General features: G+C 52.5%; 1 protein-coding gene across 6 annotated transcripts in view; it reads right to left on the bottom strand.

Moving 5' to 3' along the window:
* SFXN5 (sideroflexin 5) overlaps positions 1 to 25,953 on the bottom strand; it is a 100,471-nt gene that overhangs the window by 10,588 nt on the left and 63,930 nt on the right. Inside the window, exons 11-13 of one of the 6 annotated variants that reach the window (XM_053924760.2) lie at positions 14,036 to 14,155; positions 11,781 to 11,866; positions 5,735 to 5,852 (exon numbers count right to left, since the gene is read on the bottom strand). In XM_053924760.2, coding sequence (XP_053780735.1) covers positions 5,735 to 5,852; positions 11,781 to 11,866; positions 14,036 to 14,155 — 324 coding nt within the window. Of the gene's footprint in view, positions 1 to 5,734; positions 5,853 to 11,780; positions 11,867 to 13,861; positions 13,978 to 14,035; positions 14,156 to 25,953 lie in introns of all 6 variants that reach the window. The other 5 variants (XM_024552694.4, XM_053924761.2, XM_045189360.3 and 2 more) reach the window with 5 other exon arrangements.

The raw sequence follows: 25,953 nt of genomic DNA, 5'->3' as shown, positions 1-25,953 counted from the left end.
GTTGCTGCTTGGAGGCCTGAAGAAGGCGAGTGAGGATGTCCGATGTTTGGAGGAAGGCTAGGCACTGACCCTTCACAAACCGGCACCACTCTCAAGCCATGCCTGGCCCCAGGAGGTGGCCCTCAGAGAGCACACTCATGCTGCAGACAGGACACCTGAGGGCCAGCAACTGACTTAGGGTCACACAGACCGCTGTCAGCAATCCCGACTGTGAATCCCGACTGTGGAACCAGGGCCTGGATTTCTGGTTTCACTTCCAGGATCCTGACGGGCAGAGCCAGGAAGAAACTGAGTTCCAGCACCTTATCTGGAACCTAGGCTGGGGAAACTGAGGTCTTTGAGGTCAAGACCAAAGTCATATGGATAGTTAAGGCTAAGGGATGCCAGCCTTAGGAGGGCAGGCCTGGAGGACATGGGGCAACCCCAACCTTACCTAGGGACGGGGCAGTGCCGCCAGTGGCTCCCATTCCCCTAAGCCTCACTCATCCACAGAAGAGCCCCACCTTTTCCTGTGGACACATTTCAACCTCACCAAATCAGCTAATTATTGACAGTTGGTGAAGAGGAGATTTCACTTTTTCCTCCTGTTAAACTGCTCCTAATTAGTTCCCTGTCACCAGGCTGGCTCGGCCGCCCGCCGCTTGCCGTTCACGCGGTAAGCCCGCTGCACAGTGCCTCATTAACCTTTTGCTCCTCTCCTGCCGCCTGCCAACAGGATGAAGACAAAAACAGATTGTAGAACAATGGCTGCGGCTTGTATGTGCAGCCCTGTTCCCGAGCCCCCGAGCTCCCAGGGGAAGAGCAGGGTAAAAGAGAGGGTAATGGGGTTGGGGAGGAGCCCGAGAGGAACAGAGGAAGGGAGAAAGAGGCACAAAGACAGACAGAAACAGAAATACGCAGGGATATGGGGAGGGGGTCTTGGCCAAGGTACTGCTTCTTGCTCTGGAGAGACACGAGGTTCATTAACCAGGATTAGATGCGCTCCCAGGTGGGGAACACTGGCTATCAGAGTTGGAGGGACATTCACATCCCCTGGTCCAGCCTTTCTGGCAGCCAAGTCCATGGGCCCAGAGACTGGTCCCTGGACATGTCCCTTGAGGGACCCAAGTCACCACTGTATCAAGCTATTCTAGAAATGATCCCTCCTCCAGGAAGTCCTCCCTGATGAGCCTACCAGGGTCTGTTTCACCTCACACATGTAGATTTGGTGCTGTGTGCTTCATGTGTCCCATCTCCCTCCCTGAATACATAAGGGTGACCCTAGGCCTGAGAACTGTCACTCTTTATCAAACGACCACATTTGCCTAGACCCAGAAGCTCAATCCCCACTGAGGGCAAGGCCAGACAGAAAGGCCATCACAAATCAGGGCCTGGCATGTCACGGAGACCTCCACAACCTGCCTGACCTGACATTCCTTCTTTATTGGGATGCCGTCCACCCCACCAGAACAGAGGCTCCCTGGACTAGAGGCTCTGGCACAGCCCTCCCAGCTACAGGAAGAAGGTGAGAGCACTCAGGGTCTGTGACGTGGGGAACAGACTCTGGGTTCGATGGGCCCGTCCATGCCTGGGCACTGCCTGGCCGAGCCGGCCTTGGCCAACGCCCATGGCCTTAGCCTGCAGGGCACAGGGCCCACCAGGGCAGACTCCATGCTCCCTGCATGGCGACACGACTGGGGACTGGGGCCCGGAAGGCACCCTATGGCCCTGTCCTTGCAATCTAGTTCCTATGGAGGTTCTCTGCACCACTGCCGGCTGGCCAGACAGCCCCGCAGCTCTGGGTTAGAGAAGAAAGGCACTAACACCTGCTCCGGAAGCCCCCAGTGAACACGACATGGATTCCCTGTGAAGGGTAGGAGGGGAGTCATCTGGGGCTCAGACTTGGGCATCTCATTTCATAGTTAGGGTGGGGTAGACAAGGGAGGCTTACGGAATCCTTCTGTGGGTACAGAGCCCACTCCATCATTACCAAATTTGGACTTTGAGCAAGGAACTTAACCTTGATATGCCTCAGTTTCTTCATTTGTAAACAGGGTATAATATTGGTACCTGTCTCACAGGACTATCACGTTCTAGGCCCCTATCTCCCCATCGCAGCCAACTAGACCCCTCTACTTACTGAACCCAGGCACCCCATCACTGCCCTCTCTCCAGGCTCCCAACCTCCAACTCACAGAACACCCAGTGAATAAAATTATTTTTCCTATTCTCCAGTGGTTTCCCATTCCTGAGTCAACTCCTCTAAGCAAAGAGAGAAACCTGACTACCATTTTGCCACCCACACTGCCTCGTCTAGCTACATCACCCGGCTTCCAAGTCTTGTCGACTTCTAGGTCCTTCTGCAGCAGCTCCTTGCAGAGAGCCCTCCCTTTCTTGAGGTGTCCTTGTCCTCTGCATCCATGAAGCCACTCCACTGGGATTCTCCCTCTGCCCCTGGCTGCTCTTGATACCTTTTTTCCCCCTCCACAGTGACCTTACCCCTTCCTCGACTTCAGTCCCCTCCAGGCAACTAAGGTTCTCTGTCTCCAGCCAAACTCTCTCCCCAAAGCCTGAGAGGCACACATCTGTCTAGGTAACATCCCCTGGTGGTCAGTAACACCTGGGACTTGCAGGATATCAGGAAGATTTAATACAAGGCATGTAGAGTTTTCCAGCATGCTGCCTGGCCGAATAGATGCTTAGTAAATGGTAGCTATTATTATTATTTGCCATTTTAACTTTCAAATGAGCACCACTTCAACAGGCAGAAATACTGATTTGAAAAGACCAGACAAAACTCTCACCCAGGGATTGAAGTTCTTTCCTCAGCCTCTGGGGTGAGTGGGTTGAAAACATCATGCCAAACACCAAGGCCAGCCAGGCTAGGAACCAATTCCTAAGTGCAATTTCCAAGTTCTCTAATTAATTAATTAGTGTTTCAGCGATTACTCCTGTTGACAACCTTGGTGGCTCTTGGCAAGGTTGGGTCAACTCAAGCAAGTCCAGACCTATGTGGCAAATCCCACTTGCTTCTGGGATGTGAGACATGATCCCCATACAGCAGAAGCAGCATCTCATTAGAATTAATTGGGAGGATGAATGAGGGGAAATGAGGTCCTCTCAGTCAAATGGCTGATGGCCTTGGTGCTATCAAAACACCCCACAATGCCCAGGCCTACCTGCATCCTCTTGGGGTTGATACAGGTGAGGAGGGGGCTCCGAAATCACTCCCTACCCGCCTTTCCCAGGGAACAACCTTATTATGCAATGACTATATTCTCCCCAATCTGAAGAAACAAGCCTGGGTTGTAATGAGGACTTTGGTTAGACACCCAGCAGAACTATACCTGTCTGAGGTAGGCTTGGGGAAGAAAGGAGCCTGCACTTGGACACGGAACCTCTGTGAGGCCAGGGCTGCTCACTTAGACCACTTCCTGCCATCTCTCCATCACATGACCCAGAGGAACACCCAACAAAGACCCACAGCACTCTTCGACACTTCCCCACTGCAGGGCACCCCCAGCTCCACGTCTCTCCATTCTCCCCACCTTGGCTACGCCAGGTATTTGAGCAAGGAGAGAAAATCCCACAGAACAAGCAGGTGCGGCATTTCCTGGGCGCTCTGGGCTGGGAGTGGCCTCTGGGGTTTCCTCCCGTATCGGCGCCTGGCTTCTATGACTTTGAGCCGGTCCCTTGGCTGCTCTGGGCCTCCGTTTCCCCAGCAGAGCCAGCAGGATGGTAAACTGGATGACTGTTAAAAGGCCTTCCTTTCAACATGGATGGTCTAGGGTTCTGTACTTGGGGTTTCTCAGCTGTGGGTCCCTCACCTATGAGGACAGGCAGAGCCATGAGAGCTGCTTGAAGCTTCTGAACACAGCAGTGCCTCCAAGCACACAGGGCACTTGGCCCTCATCTAGAATAGCAGCCTCAGCGTGCCTATACGGAGAGATGCAGTGGCTTCGGGGGATGCCAGGTCCAGCCCTTTCAGGAAGCAGATGCCAGGACCAGGGAGAAGTGCCCTCCCTCCCATCTTCAGAGCTTCCAGGAAACCTGGAACCCCGGGCTCCATTTGGAGGCCCTGACCGTCAGGTAATAGCTATGTAGCTTTCATGGGGTGTGGGAAGGAGGGCGGGAGGGGTGTCCCTGGCTTCATGACAAGGCTGGGCCCTGTGGACATGAGGATACTGCTGGCACAGGCCACATACCAGGCTTCCCACGGCAGCGTGGCTTGGCCCCCAAGACAGGAGCCCCATCCCATCATAGCTCCCTCTTCAAACTCGGGGGCTCAGTGAAGGGAAGCGACTCTAGTCCTCACCCTCCTAGGACTGCAGGGCCTAGAGGCTGGGTCACCAGCTCCTACTGTAAGACCCTGGGTCTCCAGCCCTCACAGTCCAGTCCAGGTCCAACACCCCAGACCCTGTATTTTCACCTTCCTCAACTTCCCTCTGGGAACCGGTACCCTTCCCACCATTTCCTGAGGGTACAGCAGGGTCAGGCCTGCAATCGCAAATTCAGAAGTGCCCATCTCCAGCCACAGCCTCCATCTGCCCATGAGGTCAGTGACTCTAACCAAGTTCACACTCTGACCCCTGGGTCTGCCTCTCCATCACAACTTGCTTTCCCATCAGCTTGCTCGCCCATTTTCACCTCCACCAGCTGAGATTCCAGGGTCTGATGCTTTTCCTGATCTCTTACCAACCTCCCAAAAGCCCCACTTGGTGGGATGAAACCCTCTGAGTGAGCCCGGTGGCCCTGCCTGGAGCTGGCCCCCAGCACCTCTGGGTGGACAGGCCCTGCACATAGCCATAGGCCTGTGCCCTTCCTCAGCTTTCCCATCTGCTGACCCCCGCACAGCCCATCAGGCTCTCTGACTCTCTGCAAACCCCACAGGTCTGTCCAACTCACCACGCCCTCCTCCCTCAGACAGGCCCCTCCCTCCTCCTGCCTCCATCCCGTCACATGGAACCTACATCTGCCTCGTTGTTAAAATCCAGAAAGCCGGGCGCACATCCTGCAGCCCCCTTTCCCTCCCGCCATGTGTAGTACATCCATTCTCGTGAAGCTTCCTCCTAACTCTGCCCGAAAGGACCCACTTCTCTTGATGCTCACTGCCAACAGCCTGGTCCAAGCCGCCATCGTCTCTCACTGGATGCCCGCCACAGCCTCCTGATGGCTGCTTCTCCTCCGGAGCTCCAACCCAGCCTCACAATGCAGCCATGGGGACCGTTCAAAACCAGGAATCTGTGGTCCTGCTTTGCACAGCCTTTCTGATGACGATGACCTCTCTGCTTTGGCTCCTAAGTTCCCAGCGACAGCTGAGCTCAGGCCCCCTTCCCTGACCCACCTCATCTCGCCCCACTCTCTGCTGAGATGCAGACTTTCCTCAGCTCTGGGAGATGCTTTGTGCTGCCTCACCTCAGTACCTTTGCTCCAGGTGACCTCAGCCTATGTGTTCCATCACCCTCCGTGCACCTGACCCACTCTAGCCTGTCCTCTAGGCCCCAGGAAACGCCACTTCCCTCTAGGCTCACCTCCCATTCACCTGAGTTGGTCCCATCCTCACACTCGTCATCCTCCGTTCTCTATTGTCAGTTTCATCGTTGTGTTCACTGCCTCACCCTCAGCTCTGAGAGGTCTGTCTCATTCCTGGTTCTGACCCCAGTGCTCAGGAGTCAGCGCTGAACAAGTATGTGCTAATTAATGGCCCAACTGGCATCCTCCCTATCCTGCCCTTTTAGCCCCTCCCCTCACTGACCTCTGACATCTGTGGGAAGAGGCTGATGGCCAGAGGCAGGGCCAGGCCGAAGGCTGCCAGGCACACGAGACTTTGCACAGGGAGGAGCAGCCGGGGGCGCGCCTGCAGGAGAGCCGTCCTGTGGGCGAGAGAGAAGGAGGCAGCCCCATGAGCCCCAGAGACAGTGTGAGCAGGCCACTAGTCACCACACTGGGTCCCAGGACAGCATGGTTCTGGGCCAGTGCCAGTCCACAGCTAAACAGTTGTGGTGGAATCCTGTCTTTGGGTCTTCTCCAGGTGGCACCCTGTCCCCCAGGCCCTGACCTGAAGGACACTGCTGGTTGAACTCTCAGCCATAAATCGTAATGAGCACTTGTGGGGTCCCCTCCCATACCCCACTGTGTGTCCAGCCCTGTGCCTAAAAGGCCACATGTTGGGGGGACAATAGAGAGGCTGTCAGCCCCTGCTCCTGGGGACGCACAGGACAGTAGGTTCACCTTTGAAGGTAGCGCATGATGAAATAACAAACAAGCCACAGTAGGTGCCAAGTCCAAGGGAGGAAACAAACCACACACACACACACACACACGGGTGTGTATATGTGCACACTTGTATGTACATATATGCATACCCACATGCACATGCACAAAACATATGAACATACGCACACACACACACAAACATACACACAGCCCAGAGGGGATAACCCTCTTCTGCGTGTGGAAACAGAATATCCCCACTGACTACTTCATCGACTTCAATCCTAGAGCCACACTGAGTGGCAGCGACTTGCCCAAGGCCAAGGCGGAGTCCACGGGTGGCCAGCAGGGCTGCTGCCTGGACTCCCAACTCCCTGTACTGCTCCTGGCTCCGGCCTTCAGGACCCTTTGCCACCTCCATCACCAGCATTGCACAACGGGCACCCACTCTCCATGACAAGCTTAGGAGACGGGATTCCTGAGCAGCAGAGGGGTACTGAAAAGCTCCCTCCAAGCCCTGGGTGCGCCAGCTCCGAGACAAAGAGGGCTCGCCAGCCAGGGTGGGGGCCATGCCGGCTGGCACACACCTTCACTGTGTGCCCGTCAAAGCTGGACACTTTTGTATAATCCAGCAGGGCCTTTAGTGAAGACTACCGAGCACTGCACTTGGGGAGGTCTAGGGTGGGCTGCACCCGCGAGATGGATGACTGGACGACTTGCCAGGGAATGCTGGGTGGCACTAAATCTGACCTCCGTCACTGTGTCAGCTTCCACGGGACTGTGGCTAGCTTCCGGTATGACGCGGGTAGAGCTGGGGCTCTTGCCCAGGCCCCACAGGAGCCCGGCTGCCTGTGGCCACAGGCAGGTGAGAGGCCTTCCAGGGGCAGGGCCTCATTGTGGGGGTGGGGCAGGGAAACCCCACACTATCTTCACATCCTGGGACAAGAGTCCCAGGGACACCTGGCCTTGAGCAAATGGCCAATAGGGAGCAGCAGTTCTCAAACTCAGTGTTTAGGCAGCTGGTTAAAAAATGCAGAGTCCCAAGGGCCCCTTCCTCAAGAGATCCTTATTTGGTAGGGACAGCACCTGGGAACCTGCATTTCAAACAACCCTTCATGAGTCTAAAACCCTGGCCCAGGTGTTCCTGCTAAGGCACCAATATGATCCAATTACTTGTAAATTCTATGCAAGTAAAAGGCCTGGACATAGTAAGTGCCCAGTAATTGTGCACAATTATTGCCCTTAATATGTGCAGAAAGAGGGGGGATCCTGGTGGCTGGGCTGTCCTCCAGCCCTTCCCACCAGCCCAGACCCCAACGTCTGTCCAGCTGAACCGAGTTGTTGGAGAGGGAGGTATCCACAGTAAGAGCTGCAAGACAAGGGTGCCTAACACGCTCAAGCCCCTCCGACATCCCCTTGGCCTTGGTCCAGTGGCCCCATCGGCTCCCTCTCCTCCAGGCAAGCCTCACGCCAGCCATGGACTCAGTGCAAGGCCTCCTGGGCCTCCATGGGAGTCATGGAGGGGCCGGGAAAAAGGCTGAGATGGACCCTGAGACCTTTATAACGAGGATCGACTTCTCCAGCAGGACAAAGAGACGGGAAACAGGGCTCACTCTCGAGATTTGCACACAGGCCTGGAGCCCCAGCCCTCAAGAGGCTTTGGAAGGCGGGTGGCCCTCCGGTCCCAGTGGCTGTGAACAGGACCTCGGTCCCTGAGGGGGATTAGAGCAGGGGGAGCAAGACAGGAGGGTGAAGTCCCTGGAAGCATAGCCCCAAGGGCAAGGCAGGCGACAGGGAGAAAGCAGCTGGCAGGTGAGGGGCAGGCCATGAACTCAGTTTTGGGGAACTCCTGGCACTGACACCAGACAGACCCCTTCCATGTGGGGCTGTGACCTTGGCTCCTCTCTCAGGATGGCTGGTGGAAGTCCCCACTGGGAAGGGGGTCCAGGAAGTCCGAGGCCTGGGCTTGCGACTCAGGGAGGAGGCAGGCCTGAGACTGCAGGCAAACAGGGGCTTCCCAGTCCCAGCCCAGAGCAGCAGGAGAGGGAACACAGCAGGACAGGGGGAGGGGAGGAGAGGGAGATGGCAGAGAGGATTGGAAAGGCAGCTGGGGGAGTTAAAATATGCAGATGGAGAGATGTGCAAATGACTGGGAGAAAGGAAAGACCCGGATCCCAAGGAATGAGGGAGGCAGGAGTGGCCTCCAGAACCACCATGGAGAGTGTGGTCTGAACGGCAGACCCAGCTGAAACCCAGGCCAAGGGTTGGGAGGGTGAGCTCCAGGGCCTAGGGGAGAGAGCTGCTGCATTTGCCTCTGAGTTGAAGAGATTATGGGGAAAGGGGCTGATCTCCCAGCTTGGGGTCTACAACTAGCTTCCTCCTCAGCACAGTGAAGCTATGCAGGGTGAGAGGATGTGCATTGCGGGGAGTGGACACCCCCTCAGAGGGAGGCCCATGCTCTGGGCTGGGAGCCCAGGCTTCTCTGCTTCTGACTTCACACACTTTTCCTTTCAGTCTCAGAGATACCTGAACATGCCCAGGGGCCACCGCTCTTATCCCACAGGAAACCCAGGGTCATCACCTCTGAGGGTCCTCACAGAGATAAACTGAGGCCAGGGGTGCAGCAAGCTGGTCCCAGCCCAACCCACAACAGCTTGTCTCTCCACTGCTGTGCATTCCCTCAGCACTTGGAGCAGTCTGAGATTGCGCTCCATTAATTTGCAAGTAGGCTGCTTTGTAAGCGTTCTTTTGTCTTTTCCCTGGCTGTCCTGACTCTCTCACCCAACCCGGGCTCCCGAAGGTGGGGCTGCCTCCCCCACCAGGCTCCTTGGCAGAGGCCCTGCCACTGGCAGCTCTGTGTGGAAAGGCTATGGGGTGCTCGGTGAGACCCCTGCAAGGACCCAAGGGCCTGCTGGATGCAAAGCTGGAGGGAACAACGTGGAGAAGCGGGCAGAGTCATCCCTCTCCACGTGGGAAACTGAGGCTGAGGGAGTCCCCTGGACCAGCCTGGCCCAAAAGTGGTGGAGCAAGACCGGATGTCGTTTTCCTACCAGGAGTCTCAGCTAGTGCTGCTACACTGGCCCGCCCACCACCCAGTCTTGCTGCTCCCCCTCATGTATCTGTGAATGAGTAAGTCTTTGAGGGCACAAACTGGGTCTTTTTCATTTGATGTCCCGGGCTGGACTCTTTCTCCTCCCTAGGGACCCTCAAGAGGCTGCAGGGAAGGACCAAGCAAGTACAAAGCCAACCTGTCTCTATATACTCAAGGGCCTTCTTTGGACTTGAGCTGAGCCAGACTCATAGCAGCCAGACTCTGAGCAGATCCCAGGCCAGGGGGTTCAGAAGTAGAACCATTGCACCCTACCTCCATGTCTCCCAAAGACAAGTGTAGAAAATGGGAGCACCACTTTCTGCAAACCCCGCTCAGGTGCCAACCGGGAAGGCATCACAGACCACGTATACCCCCCAGGAAACTCCAGGCTCCAGATTCAGCAGCCTAGGAGACAGAAGCTACCTCCCTCACCTGTCCCATGGTGTCCTTTGTGTGTACTTGCAGTGGCTTTTATTCGGGGACAGCCTCAATTCACAAGGCAGCTACGCATACAAGCGTCTGGGGCACACAAGGAATTGCTTTCCCAGGATCTGTTTAGTTTTGCAACGTCCAAATGAGACTGACTAACTTTCTTATATCCCAGGGTTCACCACACCATGCCCCTGCTCAGGTGCCCCCCCCCCCCCCCCCGCCTCTTTTAGGCTGAGGGAGGGATCATCTCCTCTGCTGGACAGAGGGCCCCTCCTCAGCCGGCCCCAATGAGCGCACTTGGCTTCTGGCAGATTGGACCCCTTGATGTCTCCACAACGGCACACATGATGCCCAGACACCCCCCTTCTGCCAAAACCCCACCTCGCTCTCATGGTTACCGGCAGCCCCTCTCCCTTGGACCAGCCCTCCTTGCTGCTGGCCTGTAATGCTCCCTCCCCTCAAGGTCACCTTGGTCCTGAGCACACTCCTCCTCACCCTACCTACAGCTGACCTGTGTGCACGTCACACCCATCTCCCTTATCATAATACAGGCTTTCTGAGGTCAGGCCCCAAGCTCCGCCCTTCCCCAGTCACCTGCAGGGCAGGACCCAAAGGCACACTGATTAGGTGATGTGATCTGAAGACCCGAGAGGCAGCCAGTGTGGGAGGAAGAGCACAGCTTTGCAGCCATATTCCCGGGCCACTCCTGGCTCAGCCCTCACCTAGCACATGACTGTAAGCAGATGATAAAGCCTTTGCCTTTCTTTCCTCATCCATGAAATCAGAGAGCATATTTACCTCATTGCTCTGTTGTGAAGGGTAATTGATTCACTGCATTCATTCATTCAACAAATACTTACTAGGCATTACTATGTGCTAGGAACTGGGCTAAATGCTTTGCAGGGCAGTAAGTGAAAGGAACTTACCGGCCTCCATGGAGATTACTTACATTGTTGTGGAACAGACAGATAGTAAACAAGTAGATAAAGAACTTCAGATATGGCTAACTACTGTGAATAAAACTAAGGCAGTGTGAGGGGAGAGGGGTGTCTGTTATCTCCACAGGGTGGTCAGGGAGGGCCTCTTGGAGATGGAATTTGCGCAGAGGCCTGGCTGAGACAGGACTGCGGTGTAGTCAAGTGCTTAATTAGTATTAGTTGTTATCATAATTTGTATTGTGGGAATAAGGTCTCCAACCTGAGGAGAACACCCTGCTCCAGAACCCCAGAAGGAGTGCCCCCAACCCTGTCCTTATCCTAGATGGCCCCAAGCCCAAACGTGCCTTGCGGGAGGGACGCCCTCCCAGGCCGGGCCCCCAGGAGGGAGACAGCAGGCGCCTCTGCGTTTTTACCTGCACCTGCAGACTCCTCTTCCTCTAGACCCTTCCCACTCCCTCCCTCCAGGATCCTGCTAATCCTCAGGGCCCGCCCCGTCTAGGTGAACGTGGGACCTGGTCCTCCCTCCCTCCCTGCTCAGCTTCTTCTAGAAGCACTTCAGTCTTCGTGACTCAGCTTCACACCCATTAATTAATAGAATCACTCTTTGTTTTTATTATTGTGTTCCCTTATTTCTTTACCGTCATGACAAGCATGTGTTCTCAGAATGTCCTCTGAGGGAGGTAGGGAGGTTGGTACTCTTTGTGGTTTGCAAATGGAGAAACTGAGGCTCCGTGAGGAAGATGCCTGAAAGGGGTGGTGCTGGCTGCAAATTCAGTCTTCCTACCACAGCCCTAGACTATCTTCACAACTGGTCCTACCCTGCGCACCAACGGAGCACGTACGCGCGCACACACACACGCACACACACGCACACACATGCACACAGCCCCCCACCCCCCGAATCTCCAGTTCCTCAGAGCAGGCCCAGCCTTCCCAGCACCCAGCACAGGGTTCTGCCCAGCAAAAGTCGTAAGTTCTCACAGATTCCAGTAGCATTGCATGGGAGAGGCTGAACAAACCTGCCAGGCTGCCAGCTGCCCCCCATCCCTTGCCCTGGGCCAGATGGTCCCCTTCCCTCAGCCTTCCTCCCCAGTGGTGGCCCCATTGTCCTGCATGCCCCGACTCACTTCTCCAGCATGGACATGACGATCGGAGGAAGCACCAGGATGGGCATGGGGAGGACCACTCGTGTCAGCGCCGTCTCCAGCAGGGCCTGAGGGGCAAGCAGAGGCTGTGGTGAGCGGAGGCTCCCAGGTTGAGGGACAGCCGCCTGGCAGCAAGCCCCACCCCAGAGCCCCTAGGTGAGCCTGTCACTGCTGAACACATCTGGCTGAGGGGAATAATCCATGGAACTGCTCACGGGGCCATATTCCAAACCACCGAGAAGAGTCAGCCCCTTCTCCTCACCACACACATTGGAAGAGCAGAGCCCCATCACCCGCCACGGGTAGAGGAGGGGTGGCAACAGAATCGGCCCCAGGAAGGGGCCTGTGCCCAGGGAGGTGGCCCGGCTGGGTGGCCGGTGGAGACCTGGAGGGTTTCTGTAAATAAAGCAGGCACTGGGAGGGCCAGAACAAACAGCTGGGCCTGCTGAGCCCAGGGAACCTCTGGTGCAGTGGGAGGACAGAGATTCCGGGGTTTACTTTTTTTTTTTTTTTGACATCCCTTAAAGACAAAGATTCTAAAGACCTTGCATCTCCTGGCTCTGGATGAGTCTTAGAGACCAGAGGTTGGCTTTCAAAGGGGGAGATGTTTCTGCTGAGTGTCTGCTCAGTCTTCGAACGGGGTCTGCCTGGGGCCTGGCTCCGGGAACTCTTGGGATTCTGGGCAGGGAAGCACAGTCAGGGCACAGCCCTGTGACAGGTCTGCACTCTGATGGTTGTTGTGGGGAGTTCCTTTACCCCCACTGGCTCCCGGCATAGCCCCAGATCCCTGGGTCTTCCCTTAGACAGCCAGGGGCTGCCAGAGCCAGGCTGCAGAACACCCGGGGCTGCTGAAGAGATTCGGCTGCCCTGCCATTTGGACCAGAAGGAGGAGCTGACACCATCAGCCTTCCTCACAGCAAGTCAAGAAAGAACATAGGGTTGGATAGGAGGTTGGTATCAGGTAGGAAACTGAGGCCAAATCCCTTCTGAGGATGAGCTCAGGACTGAAAATTTCTCCAAGGAACTTGGGTCTTTCATAATCAGCCTCAGGACAGCCTGGGAGAGGGTCCCTTCAGTCTCCCCAGTAGGTGTGGGAATGATGGGGCCCCGAGCTAGTGTGCAGGAAGCAGAGGACACGGTGTCGGCATTGTCAACCTGAGCCCCTGTCTCTTGAGAGCCTTGGCTGGGCATTCACTTTCCCTGAGACAGTGGGGAGGGGAGGGCTGGGGTGAGAGAGGGGTCTTCCCACGTGAGAGGCTTATGGAGAAGGCCTCACTGACAGAGACGAGGCTCAGGCTCGGGCCCCCAGTGGGAGCTGAGGGGGGACTGTGCCTGGAGCAGAGGGAAATGCTCTGCTGCCTCATAGCTGAACCCTGTCCCAGCACCAGGAAGCCAGAGAAGGAAGAGCCACTAATCACCATTAGGAGGAAGGCTGAAAAGCAGAGGGAGATGTACAAACACACTGGAATTAAAAAAAAAAAAAACAAAATTAAATTGCTGAAGTGGGTGCAGCAGCTGAAGCCAGAAGTAAAAAGGGGCCTTCTTGTGAGAGAATATTCTTCCCCAACCTCTCTCAGGGCCTGAAATCCCTACACCTTAGCTACACTCACTCACTAGTCAGGTGTCAACTACAGAAGTGCTTCTTAGCACAGAACCACAGGGCACCTGTTCCTATACTTCCTCTTCTTACCCAAGAGGAAGTGAAGGCCCAGGGGCAGGGTCCTAGGCCCTACACCCTACGAGGGAGGAGAAAGTTCTGGGGGTTTATTCTGCCCTCGCCAATTAACAGATCAGAGAAGCTGGGTCCTGAGGGGCTAGGACAAGCAATGGGGACATTTCACAGAGGTGAGGAAAGGGCATTTCGAGAGAAACAGGGATATTCGGGGGACAGGCGTGGCTGGGGCTCACACAGATGGCAGTGGGGGTAGGGTGAGGAGGAGGGTTTACGAGGACAAAGCAAGGGCACTGCGGACAACAGCCTTTGAGAAGTGAAAACATTTAGGAGAAACCACCAGCCTCCCTGTTGCTGTCCCCCTCCAGCCCCCGAGCCTGAGAGGACCCACATGTCTGGCTGCGATCTTGGAGGAGCCCACGAGGTTGCCATCACCATCCAGGACATCGATCCCTTCTTCCAGCTCCCCGTACCGCATCAGGACCACGTTACAGATATTGGCACTGGCTGGAGAGAGAGAGGGGAGCAGGGAGCAGGAGTGAGGGGGGTGGGGATGGCATTCTACCTGGTGGAGACCACTGGGCTCCGCCCTCATCTGAGCCTCCATAGCCTAAGCAACATTCTGAATAGACGCCAAGTTCGTGTTCAAACGCAGTGGGCAAGTGTGGATGTGCTGCCTGTCGGCCTGGTGAGCAAAGGTGGAAAATAACCAGTGTTAGGGAGGAACAGGAAATAGTTCAGGGCTTGGAGAGCCATCACTTATCAAGGAGGCTGGCCCCGGCAGGCAGACCAAATGGATGCCCAACTGGGGGAGCTCTCTGTGTACCCCGGGGACACAGCCCCCACTGGTGCCCGATGCTCCATCAGCAACTCAGTCCCTTGGGCCATCTTTCTGGGCATCCTCTTGAAATGCCAGCCCCCCACATTCAGCCCCTTGCTCCTCAGAGTGAATCAAGTTCCCAGAGATCTGCTTGCCTGACAGCAGGTGCCAGAGCAGCCAAAGCAGGAACCTCAGTGCTCACCCAGCACCACCCCCTCATCATATGGATGGAAAATTGAGGCTCAGGGTGTGTGTGTGGGGGAACATTCATCCAAGGTCACAAAGCGAAGTGGGGCACAGCTGAAAGGCCACGGAGCCTGATCCTTTGGATACCCAGGAGATGGGGAAGAGCGGGTGGGGGTCAGGCAAAGCCACAGGAGTATCTTCCACATTCTTGCTTCACATGGTTGGTTTCTTCCTTTGGCCATGGCCACCCATCTGAGCTGAGATCATGGGGATCTGGGCTGAGGGGGCCACAGTTCCTGGCTCCTTAGTGAAGCACTGGATGCCAGAGTTTGGGGGCCACCCATCAGCCGGTGACTAGCACAGGAGCCTCTTCCAGCTCCTCTCACCTGGGACTCACCTGGCTGGGCCTGGGCCCTAGGCTGGGTGTGGGCACTAACCTCGCCTGAACTCCTGCAACCCTGCTCCAGGATGGAGGTGGGGGAACTTGGGGGTGGTGGGTGGGTGGGGAGTAGGGGGTGACAAATGTGGAGCCCGCCTGCTTCACTCCTCCCCACCAAGCGCCTTGCTGTGTTTAAAGTTTTAATTTTTGCTAATTAATGTCAATTAATTTTGTATAATGAGTGTTTAATTTTGGGGAGTGTGTGAGCCTGGGAGCGACTGCAGTTCTGGGCTGTGAACGCTGATTAGCATCAACACCTGCTGCTTCCCCACTCCCTCCAGTGGGGGGGGCACCAGGGTTTGGGGAGCCGGAGGGCGGCAGGGCCTAGTGGGCAGGTGGAGTGGGAGGAGGACTGCAGATGCTCCTGATGCCTGAGCCAATGCTGGGGAGCTCAGGGGTCCGGGGGGCTCACAGCTGGGGGACAGGGTTCTGCAGGTAAGGGGTGGCTTGAGCCCCTGGGGGTCTCTGAGCCCCAGCCTCCATTTTCAATGAAGGGGGGGCGGTGGAATAAACAGAGGGGAAGACCGAGAGGCTCTGCAGTCTCTGGAGAGAAAAAGCAGGAGACCACAGACAGTTTTTAAATGTATTTACGGCACATATGCCATCTTTGAGTAGTTCTCGTGTTTCCACAAGACACAGCCTCGGTGCTAACCATGGGCAGGCCTCCCCTGCACCAGGCCACTCTCATCCACACAGCAGGCACGCACACCTGTCTTACACAGGGGCTCTCAACCAGGGGTGACTTTGTGAGACATCTGGCAACATTTGGAGACATCTTTGATTATCGTGATCTGGTGGGGGGGGTTGCTATAGACATCTAGTGCAGGGAGACCAGAGAGACTGCTGAACACCCTACAATGCACAGGACAGCCCCCACAACAAAGAATGGTCCAGCTCAAAATGTCAGCGGTGCTGATGTTGAAAAACACAGTGTCACACACCTCTATAGACCAACAGAATTAGGAAAGTGAATCTGAGGTCAAGGAAGAAAGGTTGGGAGCCCCAGTTTTGGGCTGGCTGGGCTTGCATTCTAATCCTGGCACCAAATCTCCCGCTCCTCACCCTCAGAGATGAGCTCCTGCTCCTGCACCCCCTCCCATACCCAGGGCTCAGGACCAGAAAGGGCCCCCACAGTGGCCTTGGGAAGGAAGGCACCTGGCCTGTTTGTCAGTGACCTGCCCTTTAGTGGCCGCAGGAATGCTCTACATCCTTTACCCCCTGGGCTGCCAGGCCAGCAGCTCCCAGGAGACCCAACAAAACCACTGGAGAGCACATTCTGGGTTTCTGCTCTCAAAGGCATCAGTCTCTGCCCTCCGAGAACAGCTTCCACCACCACTGTTCTAGGAAAGAAAGGCTACAGGAACGTGGGCCAGGGGACAAGCATCTGCTTCAAGCCAGGAGCTGCCAGCTCACTCTGCAAACTCAACTCCCTTCCCCACTTCCCTGGGTGTAAAAGGAGGGGCTGCATGAAGCGTCTCCATGGGATCTCTGGGCTCACAGCCGCTGAACCTGTGCTCACGCCAGGTCGAACAAGGCCAGGAAGGGCTGAGACATCTGTCGCTCCAGTTGCGTGTGAGTTGTGTAAGAGACAGAGAAGAGACCGTGTGGATTTGGAGGTGATGGTCGACCAGCCCTAAGCTCATGGTGGCACCTCGCTTACTCTCCACAGTTTTCAAATATGCAATGCAGCCACACCTGGACGGAGAAGGACTTTGGCTCAAACACAAAATGACTTGACATGAAAGATCAAGTGTGAAAGGAAGTGAAAACCCAGCCTCCCTCCCTTCAGACAGTCCCTCCAAGAATGACATCGCCCGGAATGACCAAGCTGCCCTCTCATCTAAGGTGCCTGGGTGGAACACAAAGACAGAAAACCCTAAAAGCCACCCCAAAATGATGGCAGCCCCCAGGCTCACCCCTTGGAACACCCCCATTCTTACTGCCTACTCAAATGGCACATGCCCTGTAACCTCTTCTGGCGACTTCGTGTACCGGTTGCCCATTTATGGGGCACCTGATGTATGCACAGGTTACTTGCCATCCCTGCCTTTGGGCAGTGAGATTGCTGGCCTGTTTCAGCCGTTTCCTTTCCATGATCTCATCCAGAACATTCACTTCTGCCGTATCCTTTTCAAGCTCTCCCTGGTCCCTCTCACTCCGTTCCTCACAAGTCCAGTTCCCGAGTCAGGGACACTAAGAGGCCAAGCAAATGAGAGAGAGAGAGAGAGAGGCCAACCACGGGCCACACAAGCCTTCTTTCTAGTACACCAGCGAGATCTACCATTGACAGTATCGGCAGGTTAATGAAGCAGTCTGGTACAGACAATGTTAGGAAAGCTGGCACATTTTCAACTCAGACTGACACCACTCAAGACTCAGGCGTAACTGATGTTGGAGCAGTGACGCTGGGACATATCACGGGATGAGAGAGAGATCGCTTCGTGCTGATGGCAAGCTCAGTCAAGTCCCGAGGAAAATACGGTCTTGACTGCTGCTGACGTTCTCACATCAGACCCATCGTGACGCAAAATCATGCCAGTTGTGAACAGCTAGTGAAGTGTCCTGCGTAAAAAAAAAAGTGCTCTGCAGAAGACAGAAAATGACTGTGCAAGAAAGTCCTCAAAAGTAAGACGACAGGAGAGCTTGCTCCCTGCACTGGCACAGACACAGAGGAACACACAGAGATTTATAGCCCAGAGATACACCGCCTATGGTTGTTGAGTTTGTGGTAAAGCAACTGTATCAACTTACAGGGAAAGGATGCCTCAAATATGGGGGTGAAGCAATAGGCTATTCATTTAGGGAAAACAAAACACCATGACTCCTCTAGTCTAAGATGCATTTTCTCATATTTTAATGTTTTCAAAATCATGGTGTGCCTTACAATGGGTGTTTGGGGGAGGGGGACCGCACCTGCTCCCCACAGCTGCTTGTGCATGCGTGAACTTAGCCATGTGTATAGATGTTTATTCAAGTGTCACTTCAGTTGCTCACAGCAATCCACACAGAATTTGAACTTAAACTTAGATTCCTAATTGTCGCCTAGAACTTCTTTTTAAAACTTACACTATAATGGAGCACAGGCATGAAAAGTTATTGTACATGCGGAAGATCGTCTGCCAGATACCAGGCACTGCAATTAAAGGCGGCAGAAATTGCCAAACCATAGATAGCTACCCTAAAGAAATGCTTGCCCATATGTACAAAGAGACATTTACAAGGATGTTAATTATAGCGCTGTTTGTAAGAGCAAATAATTAGAAACAACCTAAATGTCCACCATTTACGGAATTTACACGGGAAGCTCTCCAAAACAAACTTACATGAAAAGGGCTACTGAGCATGTACAGAATGGTTTACTGAATGTAAAAACCTCGTAATTGGTATACACACATCTGTGTGCACATAAATCCACAAGTAAGGTTTTGGAAGCTACCCACCACACAGCGTGATCTCCTGGGGGAAGAAAACGAAGTTTGTGAATTGGGAGTGGGGGTTGAAGGAGTTCCACTTTTTAACCTAAATTTTTCTAGACTATGTGCATTTTCACAATGAGAATATAATCATGCTTCACTTGTTTAAAAATTGAAAAGAAATAGCCAAACTTCTTGAGGTAGATCATAAAACACCGAAAGCCAGCAGGGACCGGTGGGTCCTACACTTAAGCATCTATGTGTCAAAAACTACCTGAAGCAGCTGATTAACTTCAGGAGTATTTTTTCCTGCAAGTAAAGAAAAAACAATGAAACCGCCAGTTTAACCAAACAGGAACTGCAGACAAAAAAATTCCCAATATGCTTTTGCATGCTTTGAAATTATACTGTCGATTTTAAAGGGGCCGAAAGGGTCAAGATTAGAGGTGGGAATTACAAAAAGCAATGGTGGTCAGGATGCTGTCCCACAACAGACGTGCAAGAGAGAACTGGAAAATATGAAGAAGGCTGCTGAGACGCAGACTCTGTGGTGTTGGAGAAAGTGACTTGGATTGTGTAGTGAATGCTCGTTTACTCCTTCATATGACCACGAAATACAGTCCTCTCTTCTTCTGAATGGTGATTATATTAATGCCTCTTATAGCAGAGACATCTCAGAATAGAGAAATGTGTCACTCGATATCTCTATTCATGAACTGTATTATAAGAAATGGGAAAATATACTTATTATATGTAACAAAAAAACTACTGAGACTAACCTATGGAGGGCCGCGGTGACCGACTCAACAGCCACCGCATTCTGCCATGTATGACGCACACCCATGTTTTTGACCCCAACTTTCAGGAAAGCCGCCTTTCGCTTAAATTTTTTTAATTCAATTATTTATTTATTTATATTAGGTACTTGTTTTATAAAAGAATTTTAGCATTTATTTTTGAACATACGGATATTGTTATTGCTTTCTAGAGTTACACTTTCAGTGCATAAGCATAAATTAAAGAATTACAAACATTTATATAGACATGGAAGAAGTACCACCTATGTATAATGTGCATCCTTATTTTTCCCCTCAAAAATTTGGGCAAAAAAGTGCGTGTTATACATGGCAAAATATGGTATTCTACTCAAAAGATTAGTCTAAACTAATTGTAATAATCCCTTTCTTTCCAGTGATTGGTTAAGAAAGGAACATGTGATTGATCTTAGCCAGTGAGGGATGTCTGCAGGGGACTTCTGGGAAAGGTCTCCTCTTATTTAAGAAGAGGTAGCAGATAGTGCCTCCTGTCTTCTGGGCAGTGGTGGGTCTGGATGTGACCTTTGGATGACTGATGCCAACATATGACTGCGAAGGGAGCAGCGACCCTGCAAATGAAGCCCCTGACAGAGAGGTGGAAGGAAGGGCTCTGGATGCTTCACCCTTTGTAAAGTAATAATTTCCTTTCTACAGATGCTCAGTGTCATAATCATCAGAGAAATGCGAATTAAAATCACAATGAGATAGTCAGAATGGCCATCATCAATAAATCAACAAACAACAAGTGCTGGTGAGGATGTGCAGAAAAGGAAACCTTTGTGCACTGTTGGTGGGAATGCAGGCTGGTGCAATCCCTGTGGAAGGCAGTATGGAATTTCCTCAAAAAATTAAAAATGGAACTGCCTTTTGACCCAGCAATTCCACTTTTGAGACTACATCTAAAGAAACACAAAACCCTAATTTGAAAGAATGTAAGCACCCGTGTGTTCATTGCAGTGTCACTTACACTAGCCAAGATTTACAGCCCACTTGTCCATCAGTAGATGAGTGGATAAAAAAAAAGCTGTGGTACATTTACACAATGACATTCTACTCAGCCCTAAAAAAAGAAGGAAATCTTACCCTTTGTGACAGCATGGATGGACTTAGAGAGCATGCTGCTAGGTGAAACAAGCCAGTCGGAGAAAGACAAGTACCATATGATTTTACTTATATGTGACCCAAGTAAACTAACAAACAAAACAGAAACAGACTCATAGATACAGAGACAGACTGACGGCTGTCAGAGGGGAGGGAGTTAGGGACTGGGTGAAACAGGTGAGGGAATTAAACAAAAATAAAGTACATAAATAAATAAATACATTCCTTTACTTACTAGTTAACCCAGTTTGAGTGAGGGTTTCTGTTACTTTCGGCCAAAAGTCCATCAAAATGTATAAAGAGCTTTAATAATTATTAAGAAGAAATAGTGATAAAAATTACTGAAAAATATTTGAGTAGGAATTCATAAAAAATGTTTTCAAAAATCAATGAACATAAATTCAATCTTACTAATAGTCAAAATAGGTTTTTCAATTCAAGGAAATAATCGATCTACAGGAGTTCTTTATATGTTTTTGAGATAATCCTCATTGGTTAAATGGTTTATAAATAGTGTGGCTTGTTTTCTCACTTTGTGGTGGTGTCTTCTGTCATATAGTTTAAAATGTAGTCACACAAGCACTCCTTTCTTCTCTGATATATATACTTTTTAAGGTGTCTTCAAGACTCTACCCCTACTCCAATATTCATCTATATTTTCTCCTAGAAGCTGTGACACTTTACTTTTCACATTGCGTCTTTATCTGGAATTTACTTTTGTGTGTGGAATGAAACAGGAATCTCCTCATCGCTCTTTCTTTTTCTCTCTTTCTCTTTCTTTCTCTCATTTCTCTCTCTGTCTCCCTCCCTCCCTCTTATTTGGAAACCCAAATGCCCAAAACACTTACGGTTCTCAACCATACTGAAAATTGGAAAAATGCACATTAAAATAAGAAAAGAACCGTTTCGTACATACAAAATTTCTAAAAGATTGATACTACCAAATGTTAGAGAAAATGTAGAGAAGCAACAATTTGAACGTTGCAGGCACAGTGAAAGCCGGGACCCTCATTTGGCGATATCTAGCAAAGCTCAAGACGCGCAGCCCCCGCGGCGCTCAGGCCATTTCTAGGTACAGACGCTAGAAGGGCAATGCTCAACTCTGGCTGCAACAGCTGAAACCAAATCTACCACCCAGATCTCAGCATTTTGAAAAGACTCCCCGCGTGGCCGTTCAAAAGCCTCTGCCCCGGAGAAGAAGCTCCTGCAGGTGTGCCCACGGGCACGTGCGCACGGTTGTTCAGTGCGGCACCACGTGTAATAACGAGAAACTGGATACAACCTAGACGTGCCCAACTAATCAACTGTGGAATCGTCACACAGTAGAATGCCCAGGGCAGCTGAAATGAATGGATGGGTATGAACACGGATAAATCTCTAAACCACAATGGAAAGCAGGGTGTAAAAGGACATGTACAGTACGACCGTTAATGTAAACTTACAAACACATGAACGATACTATTTCTGGCTTATCGTAAATACGCATATGATATAATATAAAAATGGGGAGAGTGCAAGCCTGCCCCGGGGACTGAAAGAAGAAACCAGAATAAAAAAGATGAAGGGCAAAGAAGGCTTTGGGTGCATCTAGCATTTTACCTCTCTCTCTCCTATAATATTCCATGTGTCTGAAATAATACTTCATAACTTTTTAAAAAGCCACAGAACAAATTACTGTGGCTGCTAAAATGGATTTTCATGGCTGCCATGGAAAGACATCCAAACTTACTGTGAGGTTGAAGAGCGGCCTGCAGGATCCTATCCACAGTAGGGTCTCGTTTGTATTAAACACATGCATATTATATGGATATAATATAGGTAGAGATCCTACACTTTTAGATGTCTACTAGAATTTGGAGGGATATACAACGAACTTACTTCTGGGGAGAGAAATAGGATTATTTAACTTTTTATAGCAAGAGTGTATTATCAGAAAAAAGTAGAACCATTTTTATTTAAAAAAAGAAAACACCAATGGCAACCAGGAGAGTTGAGCTCCTCTCTTGGCTCCAGACTGACACTGGACCAAGTTCTCCTGATTCCACTCTCTCCTCTCTCTTTCTCTCTCTCTCTCTCTCTCCCCCATTCGCTCTCCTGTTTTCCAGGTAACACATGAACACAGTAAACAATTTCAATCATGGACAAGTGCAAATAACACAAAGTGAGTCTCCTTCCAACCCCTGCCCCTCAGCGCTGTTCCCCTCCCCACAGGCGATCACTGTCGCCAGCTTCCCAGGGCCCTGCCAGACACGGTCTACAGATTTACAAGGAGACGTACATGTACATCACCACCTTCAACACGCACATGCACTCACCTTCTCGAATCACACAGGAATGCAGCCCTATGCCTTTAGAAGGTGGTAATTATCAATGAGGATGCACACCCTAATATTTGCTTCATTTCATGGTATTCGCCATTATTCTGCCTCAGCGGCAGGGCTACACGGCACAGATTTTTTTGTTTTTTAAATACCTGGAGAATTTGAAGAGTTTCACATCCCATACTGAAGTGTCATACACTCAGGGTGGGGAATTTCTGGATTGAAAAATCAGCCTGTAATTCCAGGTATAGGCTGACTGTGAAGTTCAATGTCTTAATAAAAGATTTCCTGCTAACACATTCATCTTCTGGAAAGCTCCCTTTTTATCACAGCCGCTCCCAAGCTTGAGATTCTTCAGTGGTTCTCCACTTACCATAAGATCAAGCTCTAACTCTAAGCTAATACCCAAGGCCCCAATGTGCCCTCTCCTCTCCTCTCTCCCAAACTCCCAACTCCCTCCCCTGCTGTGTGCCTCCCCACCTTCTCTGTCTCTGGACTTCCCGTCCCTCCGATTTCAGGAATTATGAAATCTCTGAATTGGAAGGCCATCTATAAGCATTCACTGAGCACCTACTGTACGCCAGATCCTGGGCAACCAGAAACAGGTGACTTGGTCACACGTGAGTGGCCCTCACAGCTTTTTGGGCCAGGCTGATGCTCAGACACTTGCCCGACGGAGGAGTCAGGTAGCTCCTTCCAATAACAGACTGTCAGGTTTTCAGAAGATCCTGCTACTCTTGTTGGGCTCCCACCTACCGGTACTACTCTGGATGTGTGAAGTCCAGAACTAAGCAGACTCCTTTGTTCTGGGCGCTCTATCTCTAGGAATACAGCTGAGTGGGCCTCGCCACAGCCACACGGTGGACCTATTCTGGGCGTACAGCCCGTGGAATCCCCGGTCTCTATCCTAAGTACTCTGGCCACCTCAGGTCTCGGCACTCAACCCTTGAGCAACTGCGCTTGTTCGACAGCAAGTCTTCCATCGAACCTCGTGAGGTCTTCTTGGATCCCGGTACTCCCGCCCGTGAATTCATAACCACTGCCAAGCTGCTGCCCCTGTTTCTTGTGTGTGACCCACAGGCTCCCTCTGACCAAGGCAGTTGTACACATCACTGAAGGGGGCGACGGAAGACAGAGCCCTGGGACACACCGCCGGAGACTTCCCTTTAGCTGACCTGGCCCTGCTGCCCATGTCCTCGTGGGGCCTGACACACACAGAGGGTCAGTGCCAATCTGGGGCTGCCCCGATCCTGGCACCCAGCCCAGCCCAGCCCAGCCATTCCTCCAAATCCAACACGCCCAGGAGGACCTGGTAAGTGGGGAGTTCACGGGGCATCCACCCTAGCCTGCCTACAGAAAGATGGGTTACAGTGACAATGAAAACTTGTATGAGAGAACAGAACATTCAAAATACAATTTTAAAAATGAAGAAAATAACAAAAAGCCCAGAATAAATGTCCAAGCAGCTTCGGAATCTCATCACCATGGTCATCAGGGAAGGGTTCCATTATGGATGTCCAATTTCAAACCTCTTCTACCAAAGCACCCACTTGACTGCTGGACAAACACTGACCACCGACTTGTGCCAGGCACTCAGGAGGCCTGGGGGCTGGTGATGAATGAGATCATCAGGGAGCTCCCAGTCCGATGAGGCAAACTTGGAAACCAAGACAGGCAGTTCCAAGATAGACACCAGCACACACAGGGTGTTCTGGTCTAACCTCAACTGGGGCTACCGGAGGGGGGGGGGCTTCCTGGAGGAGATAGTGATCCAAGAAACAAAGGCCTGCAGCCAAGGGAAGGCAGACAGAAGGTGGGGCTGAGGTAGTGGGTAAGTGTGGGGACTCCAGGGAAGGAAGGCCGTGTGCAAAGGCCTGGGGCCCAGGGAGAAAGGCAGGAGGGGAGTCCCCAGATTCACGCCGACTAGGATGGGGTATGAGCAGGGGCAAGCCCTGCGGTCAGGTCAAGGAAAGGACTCATAGGCCTCCAGAGGAACCTTGCCGTGGGCTGGGGGAGTGTTAGTCATGAGGCCCAGGATACAGCTGATATAGGGGTTCACCCTGCTGTCTTCTAATCACAGGGGAGGAGGGTTTGGAGGGGAGCAGGCCTGGGACTGACCCCTGGGGCTCAGGCACACTGCCATGGCCACCTTCCAGGTGAGGTGAGCAGGGTAGACTGAGCACCAAGGCAGGAGCAGCGAAGAGGATGGGGGAATCAATGACACCAAGACCTCTGTGGCCCGGGGGCCAAGGGCAGCATGGACATGGGGACAGATGGGTGGCACACTGGTGTGAACGAACAGAAGACCTTCTCCCAAAGGCTGCCCAGACATCCTGAGGAATAGACTCACTGGTGAATACAGAGCTTTTTTTCATGGCGATGAAATAAGCTGTGACATTTAACATAAGGGACTGCCGTAGACAGCACAGGAAAAAGTCATTTCCCGGCAAAGGGATGATGAGGCTGGCATTTCCGGTCCCCGCAGGAAGGTTATTCCCTGCGCTGGGAGTCGGCTGGCTGGTGCTGAGGCTCAGGTCTCCCCATCTAGGAGCTCAGAGCCCACACTGGGGTGTTTATGAGCACAGGACACTGCTTGTCCCTTGCTCAGGGTAGATTCAACCAGCATGGGGGTGACCTTCAGAGGTCACCTGCCCTGCCCCCCACACACACATTCAGAGCCTGGGGACACAGCCATGCTTGCCAGGTGACGCCTGGGGTCCCCAGCTCTCAGCTCCTGGCCCCACCCATTCCTGAAAAGGTGTGTCTACTCCTCTCGCCAGGGCGCACCCCATCATGAGATCGGGGACCTGGAACTCCCTCATGCTGGCCACTCCAGCCCCCACGCCAAGGCCTCACGTGAAGGCTGTTTGTGGGGCCTGCGTCCGCTGGAATGGACTCTGCTCAGGGAGGCTGGTGGCCGGACGAGGAGGTTTGTATTTTTCCGATGCCTCCTCAATTGACCTTTAATTACACTGTTTGCCCAGCTCCCCAAACCATTAACTTCTACCTCACAGCAACCGCATGTCAATTAATGGAGGGCCTGCTCCAAGCTCAAGCTCCTGAACGCAATTAAGCGTGACAGTCCACAAATAAGAAAGAACTGGAGAATTAATTAAGGTCTAAACAAATTAATTACCAGTCCCCAATCGATTCTGATGCCAGCGCACACCGTCTTTCCCAACATGTCCGTGTATAAATAGAAACTGAGATTTCCCACATGATTGCTGTTCTAGACCAGGGCACAGCAAGGCTCTGAAACTGCCGCAGGGAGAGGGGCTGCAGTGAGTGTCCTTGGGGCTCCCCACACACTCTGCCCACGCACGACCGCAGCTGGCAAACCGGCGGCAAGCCTGGAGGTGCTCCTGGTCAGGCACCCGGCAGCCCCGGC

Source organism: Desmodus rotundus, chromosome 5, assembly GCF_022682495.2.
Source record: "Desmodus rotundus isolate HL8 chromosome 5, HLdesRot8A.1, whole genome shotgun sequence".
Classification (NCBI taxonomy): domain Eukaryota; kingdom Metazoa; phylum Chordata; class Mammalia; order Chiroptera; family Phyllostomidae; genus Desmodus; species Desmodus rotundus.
This window is presented reverse-complemented; position numbering and strand designations above follow the sequence as displayed.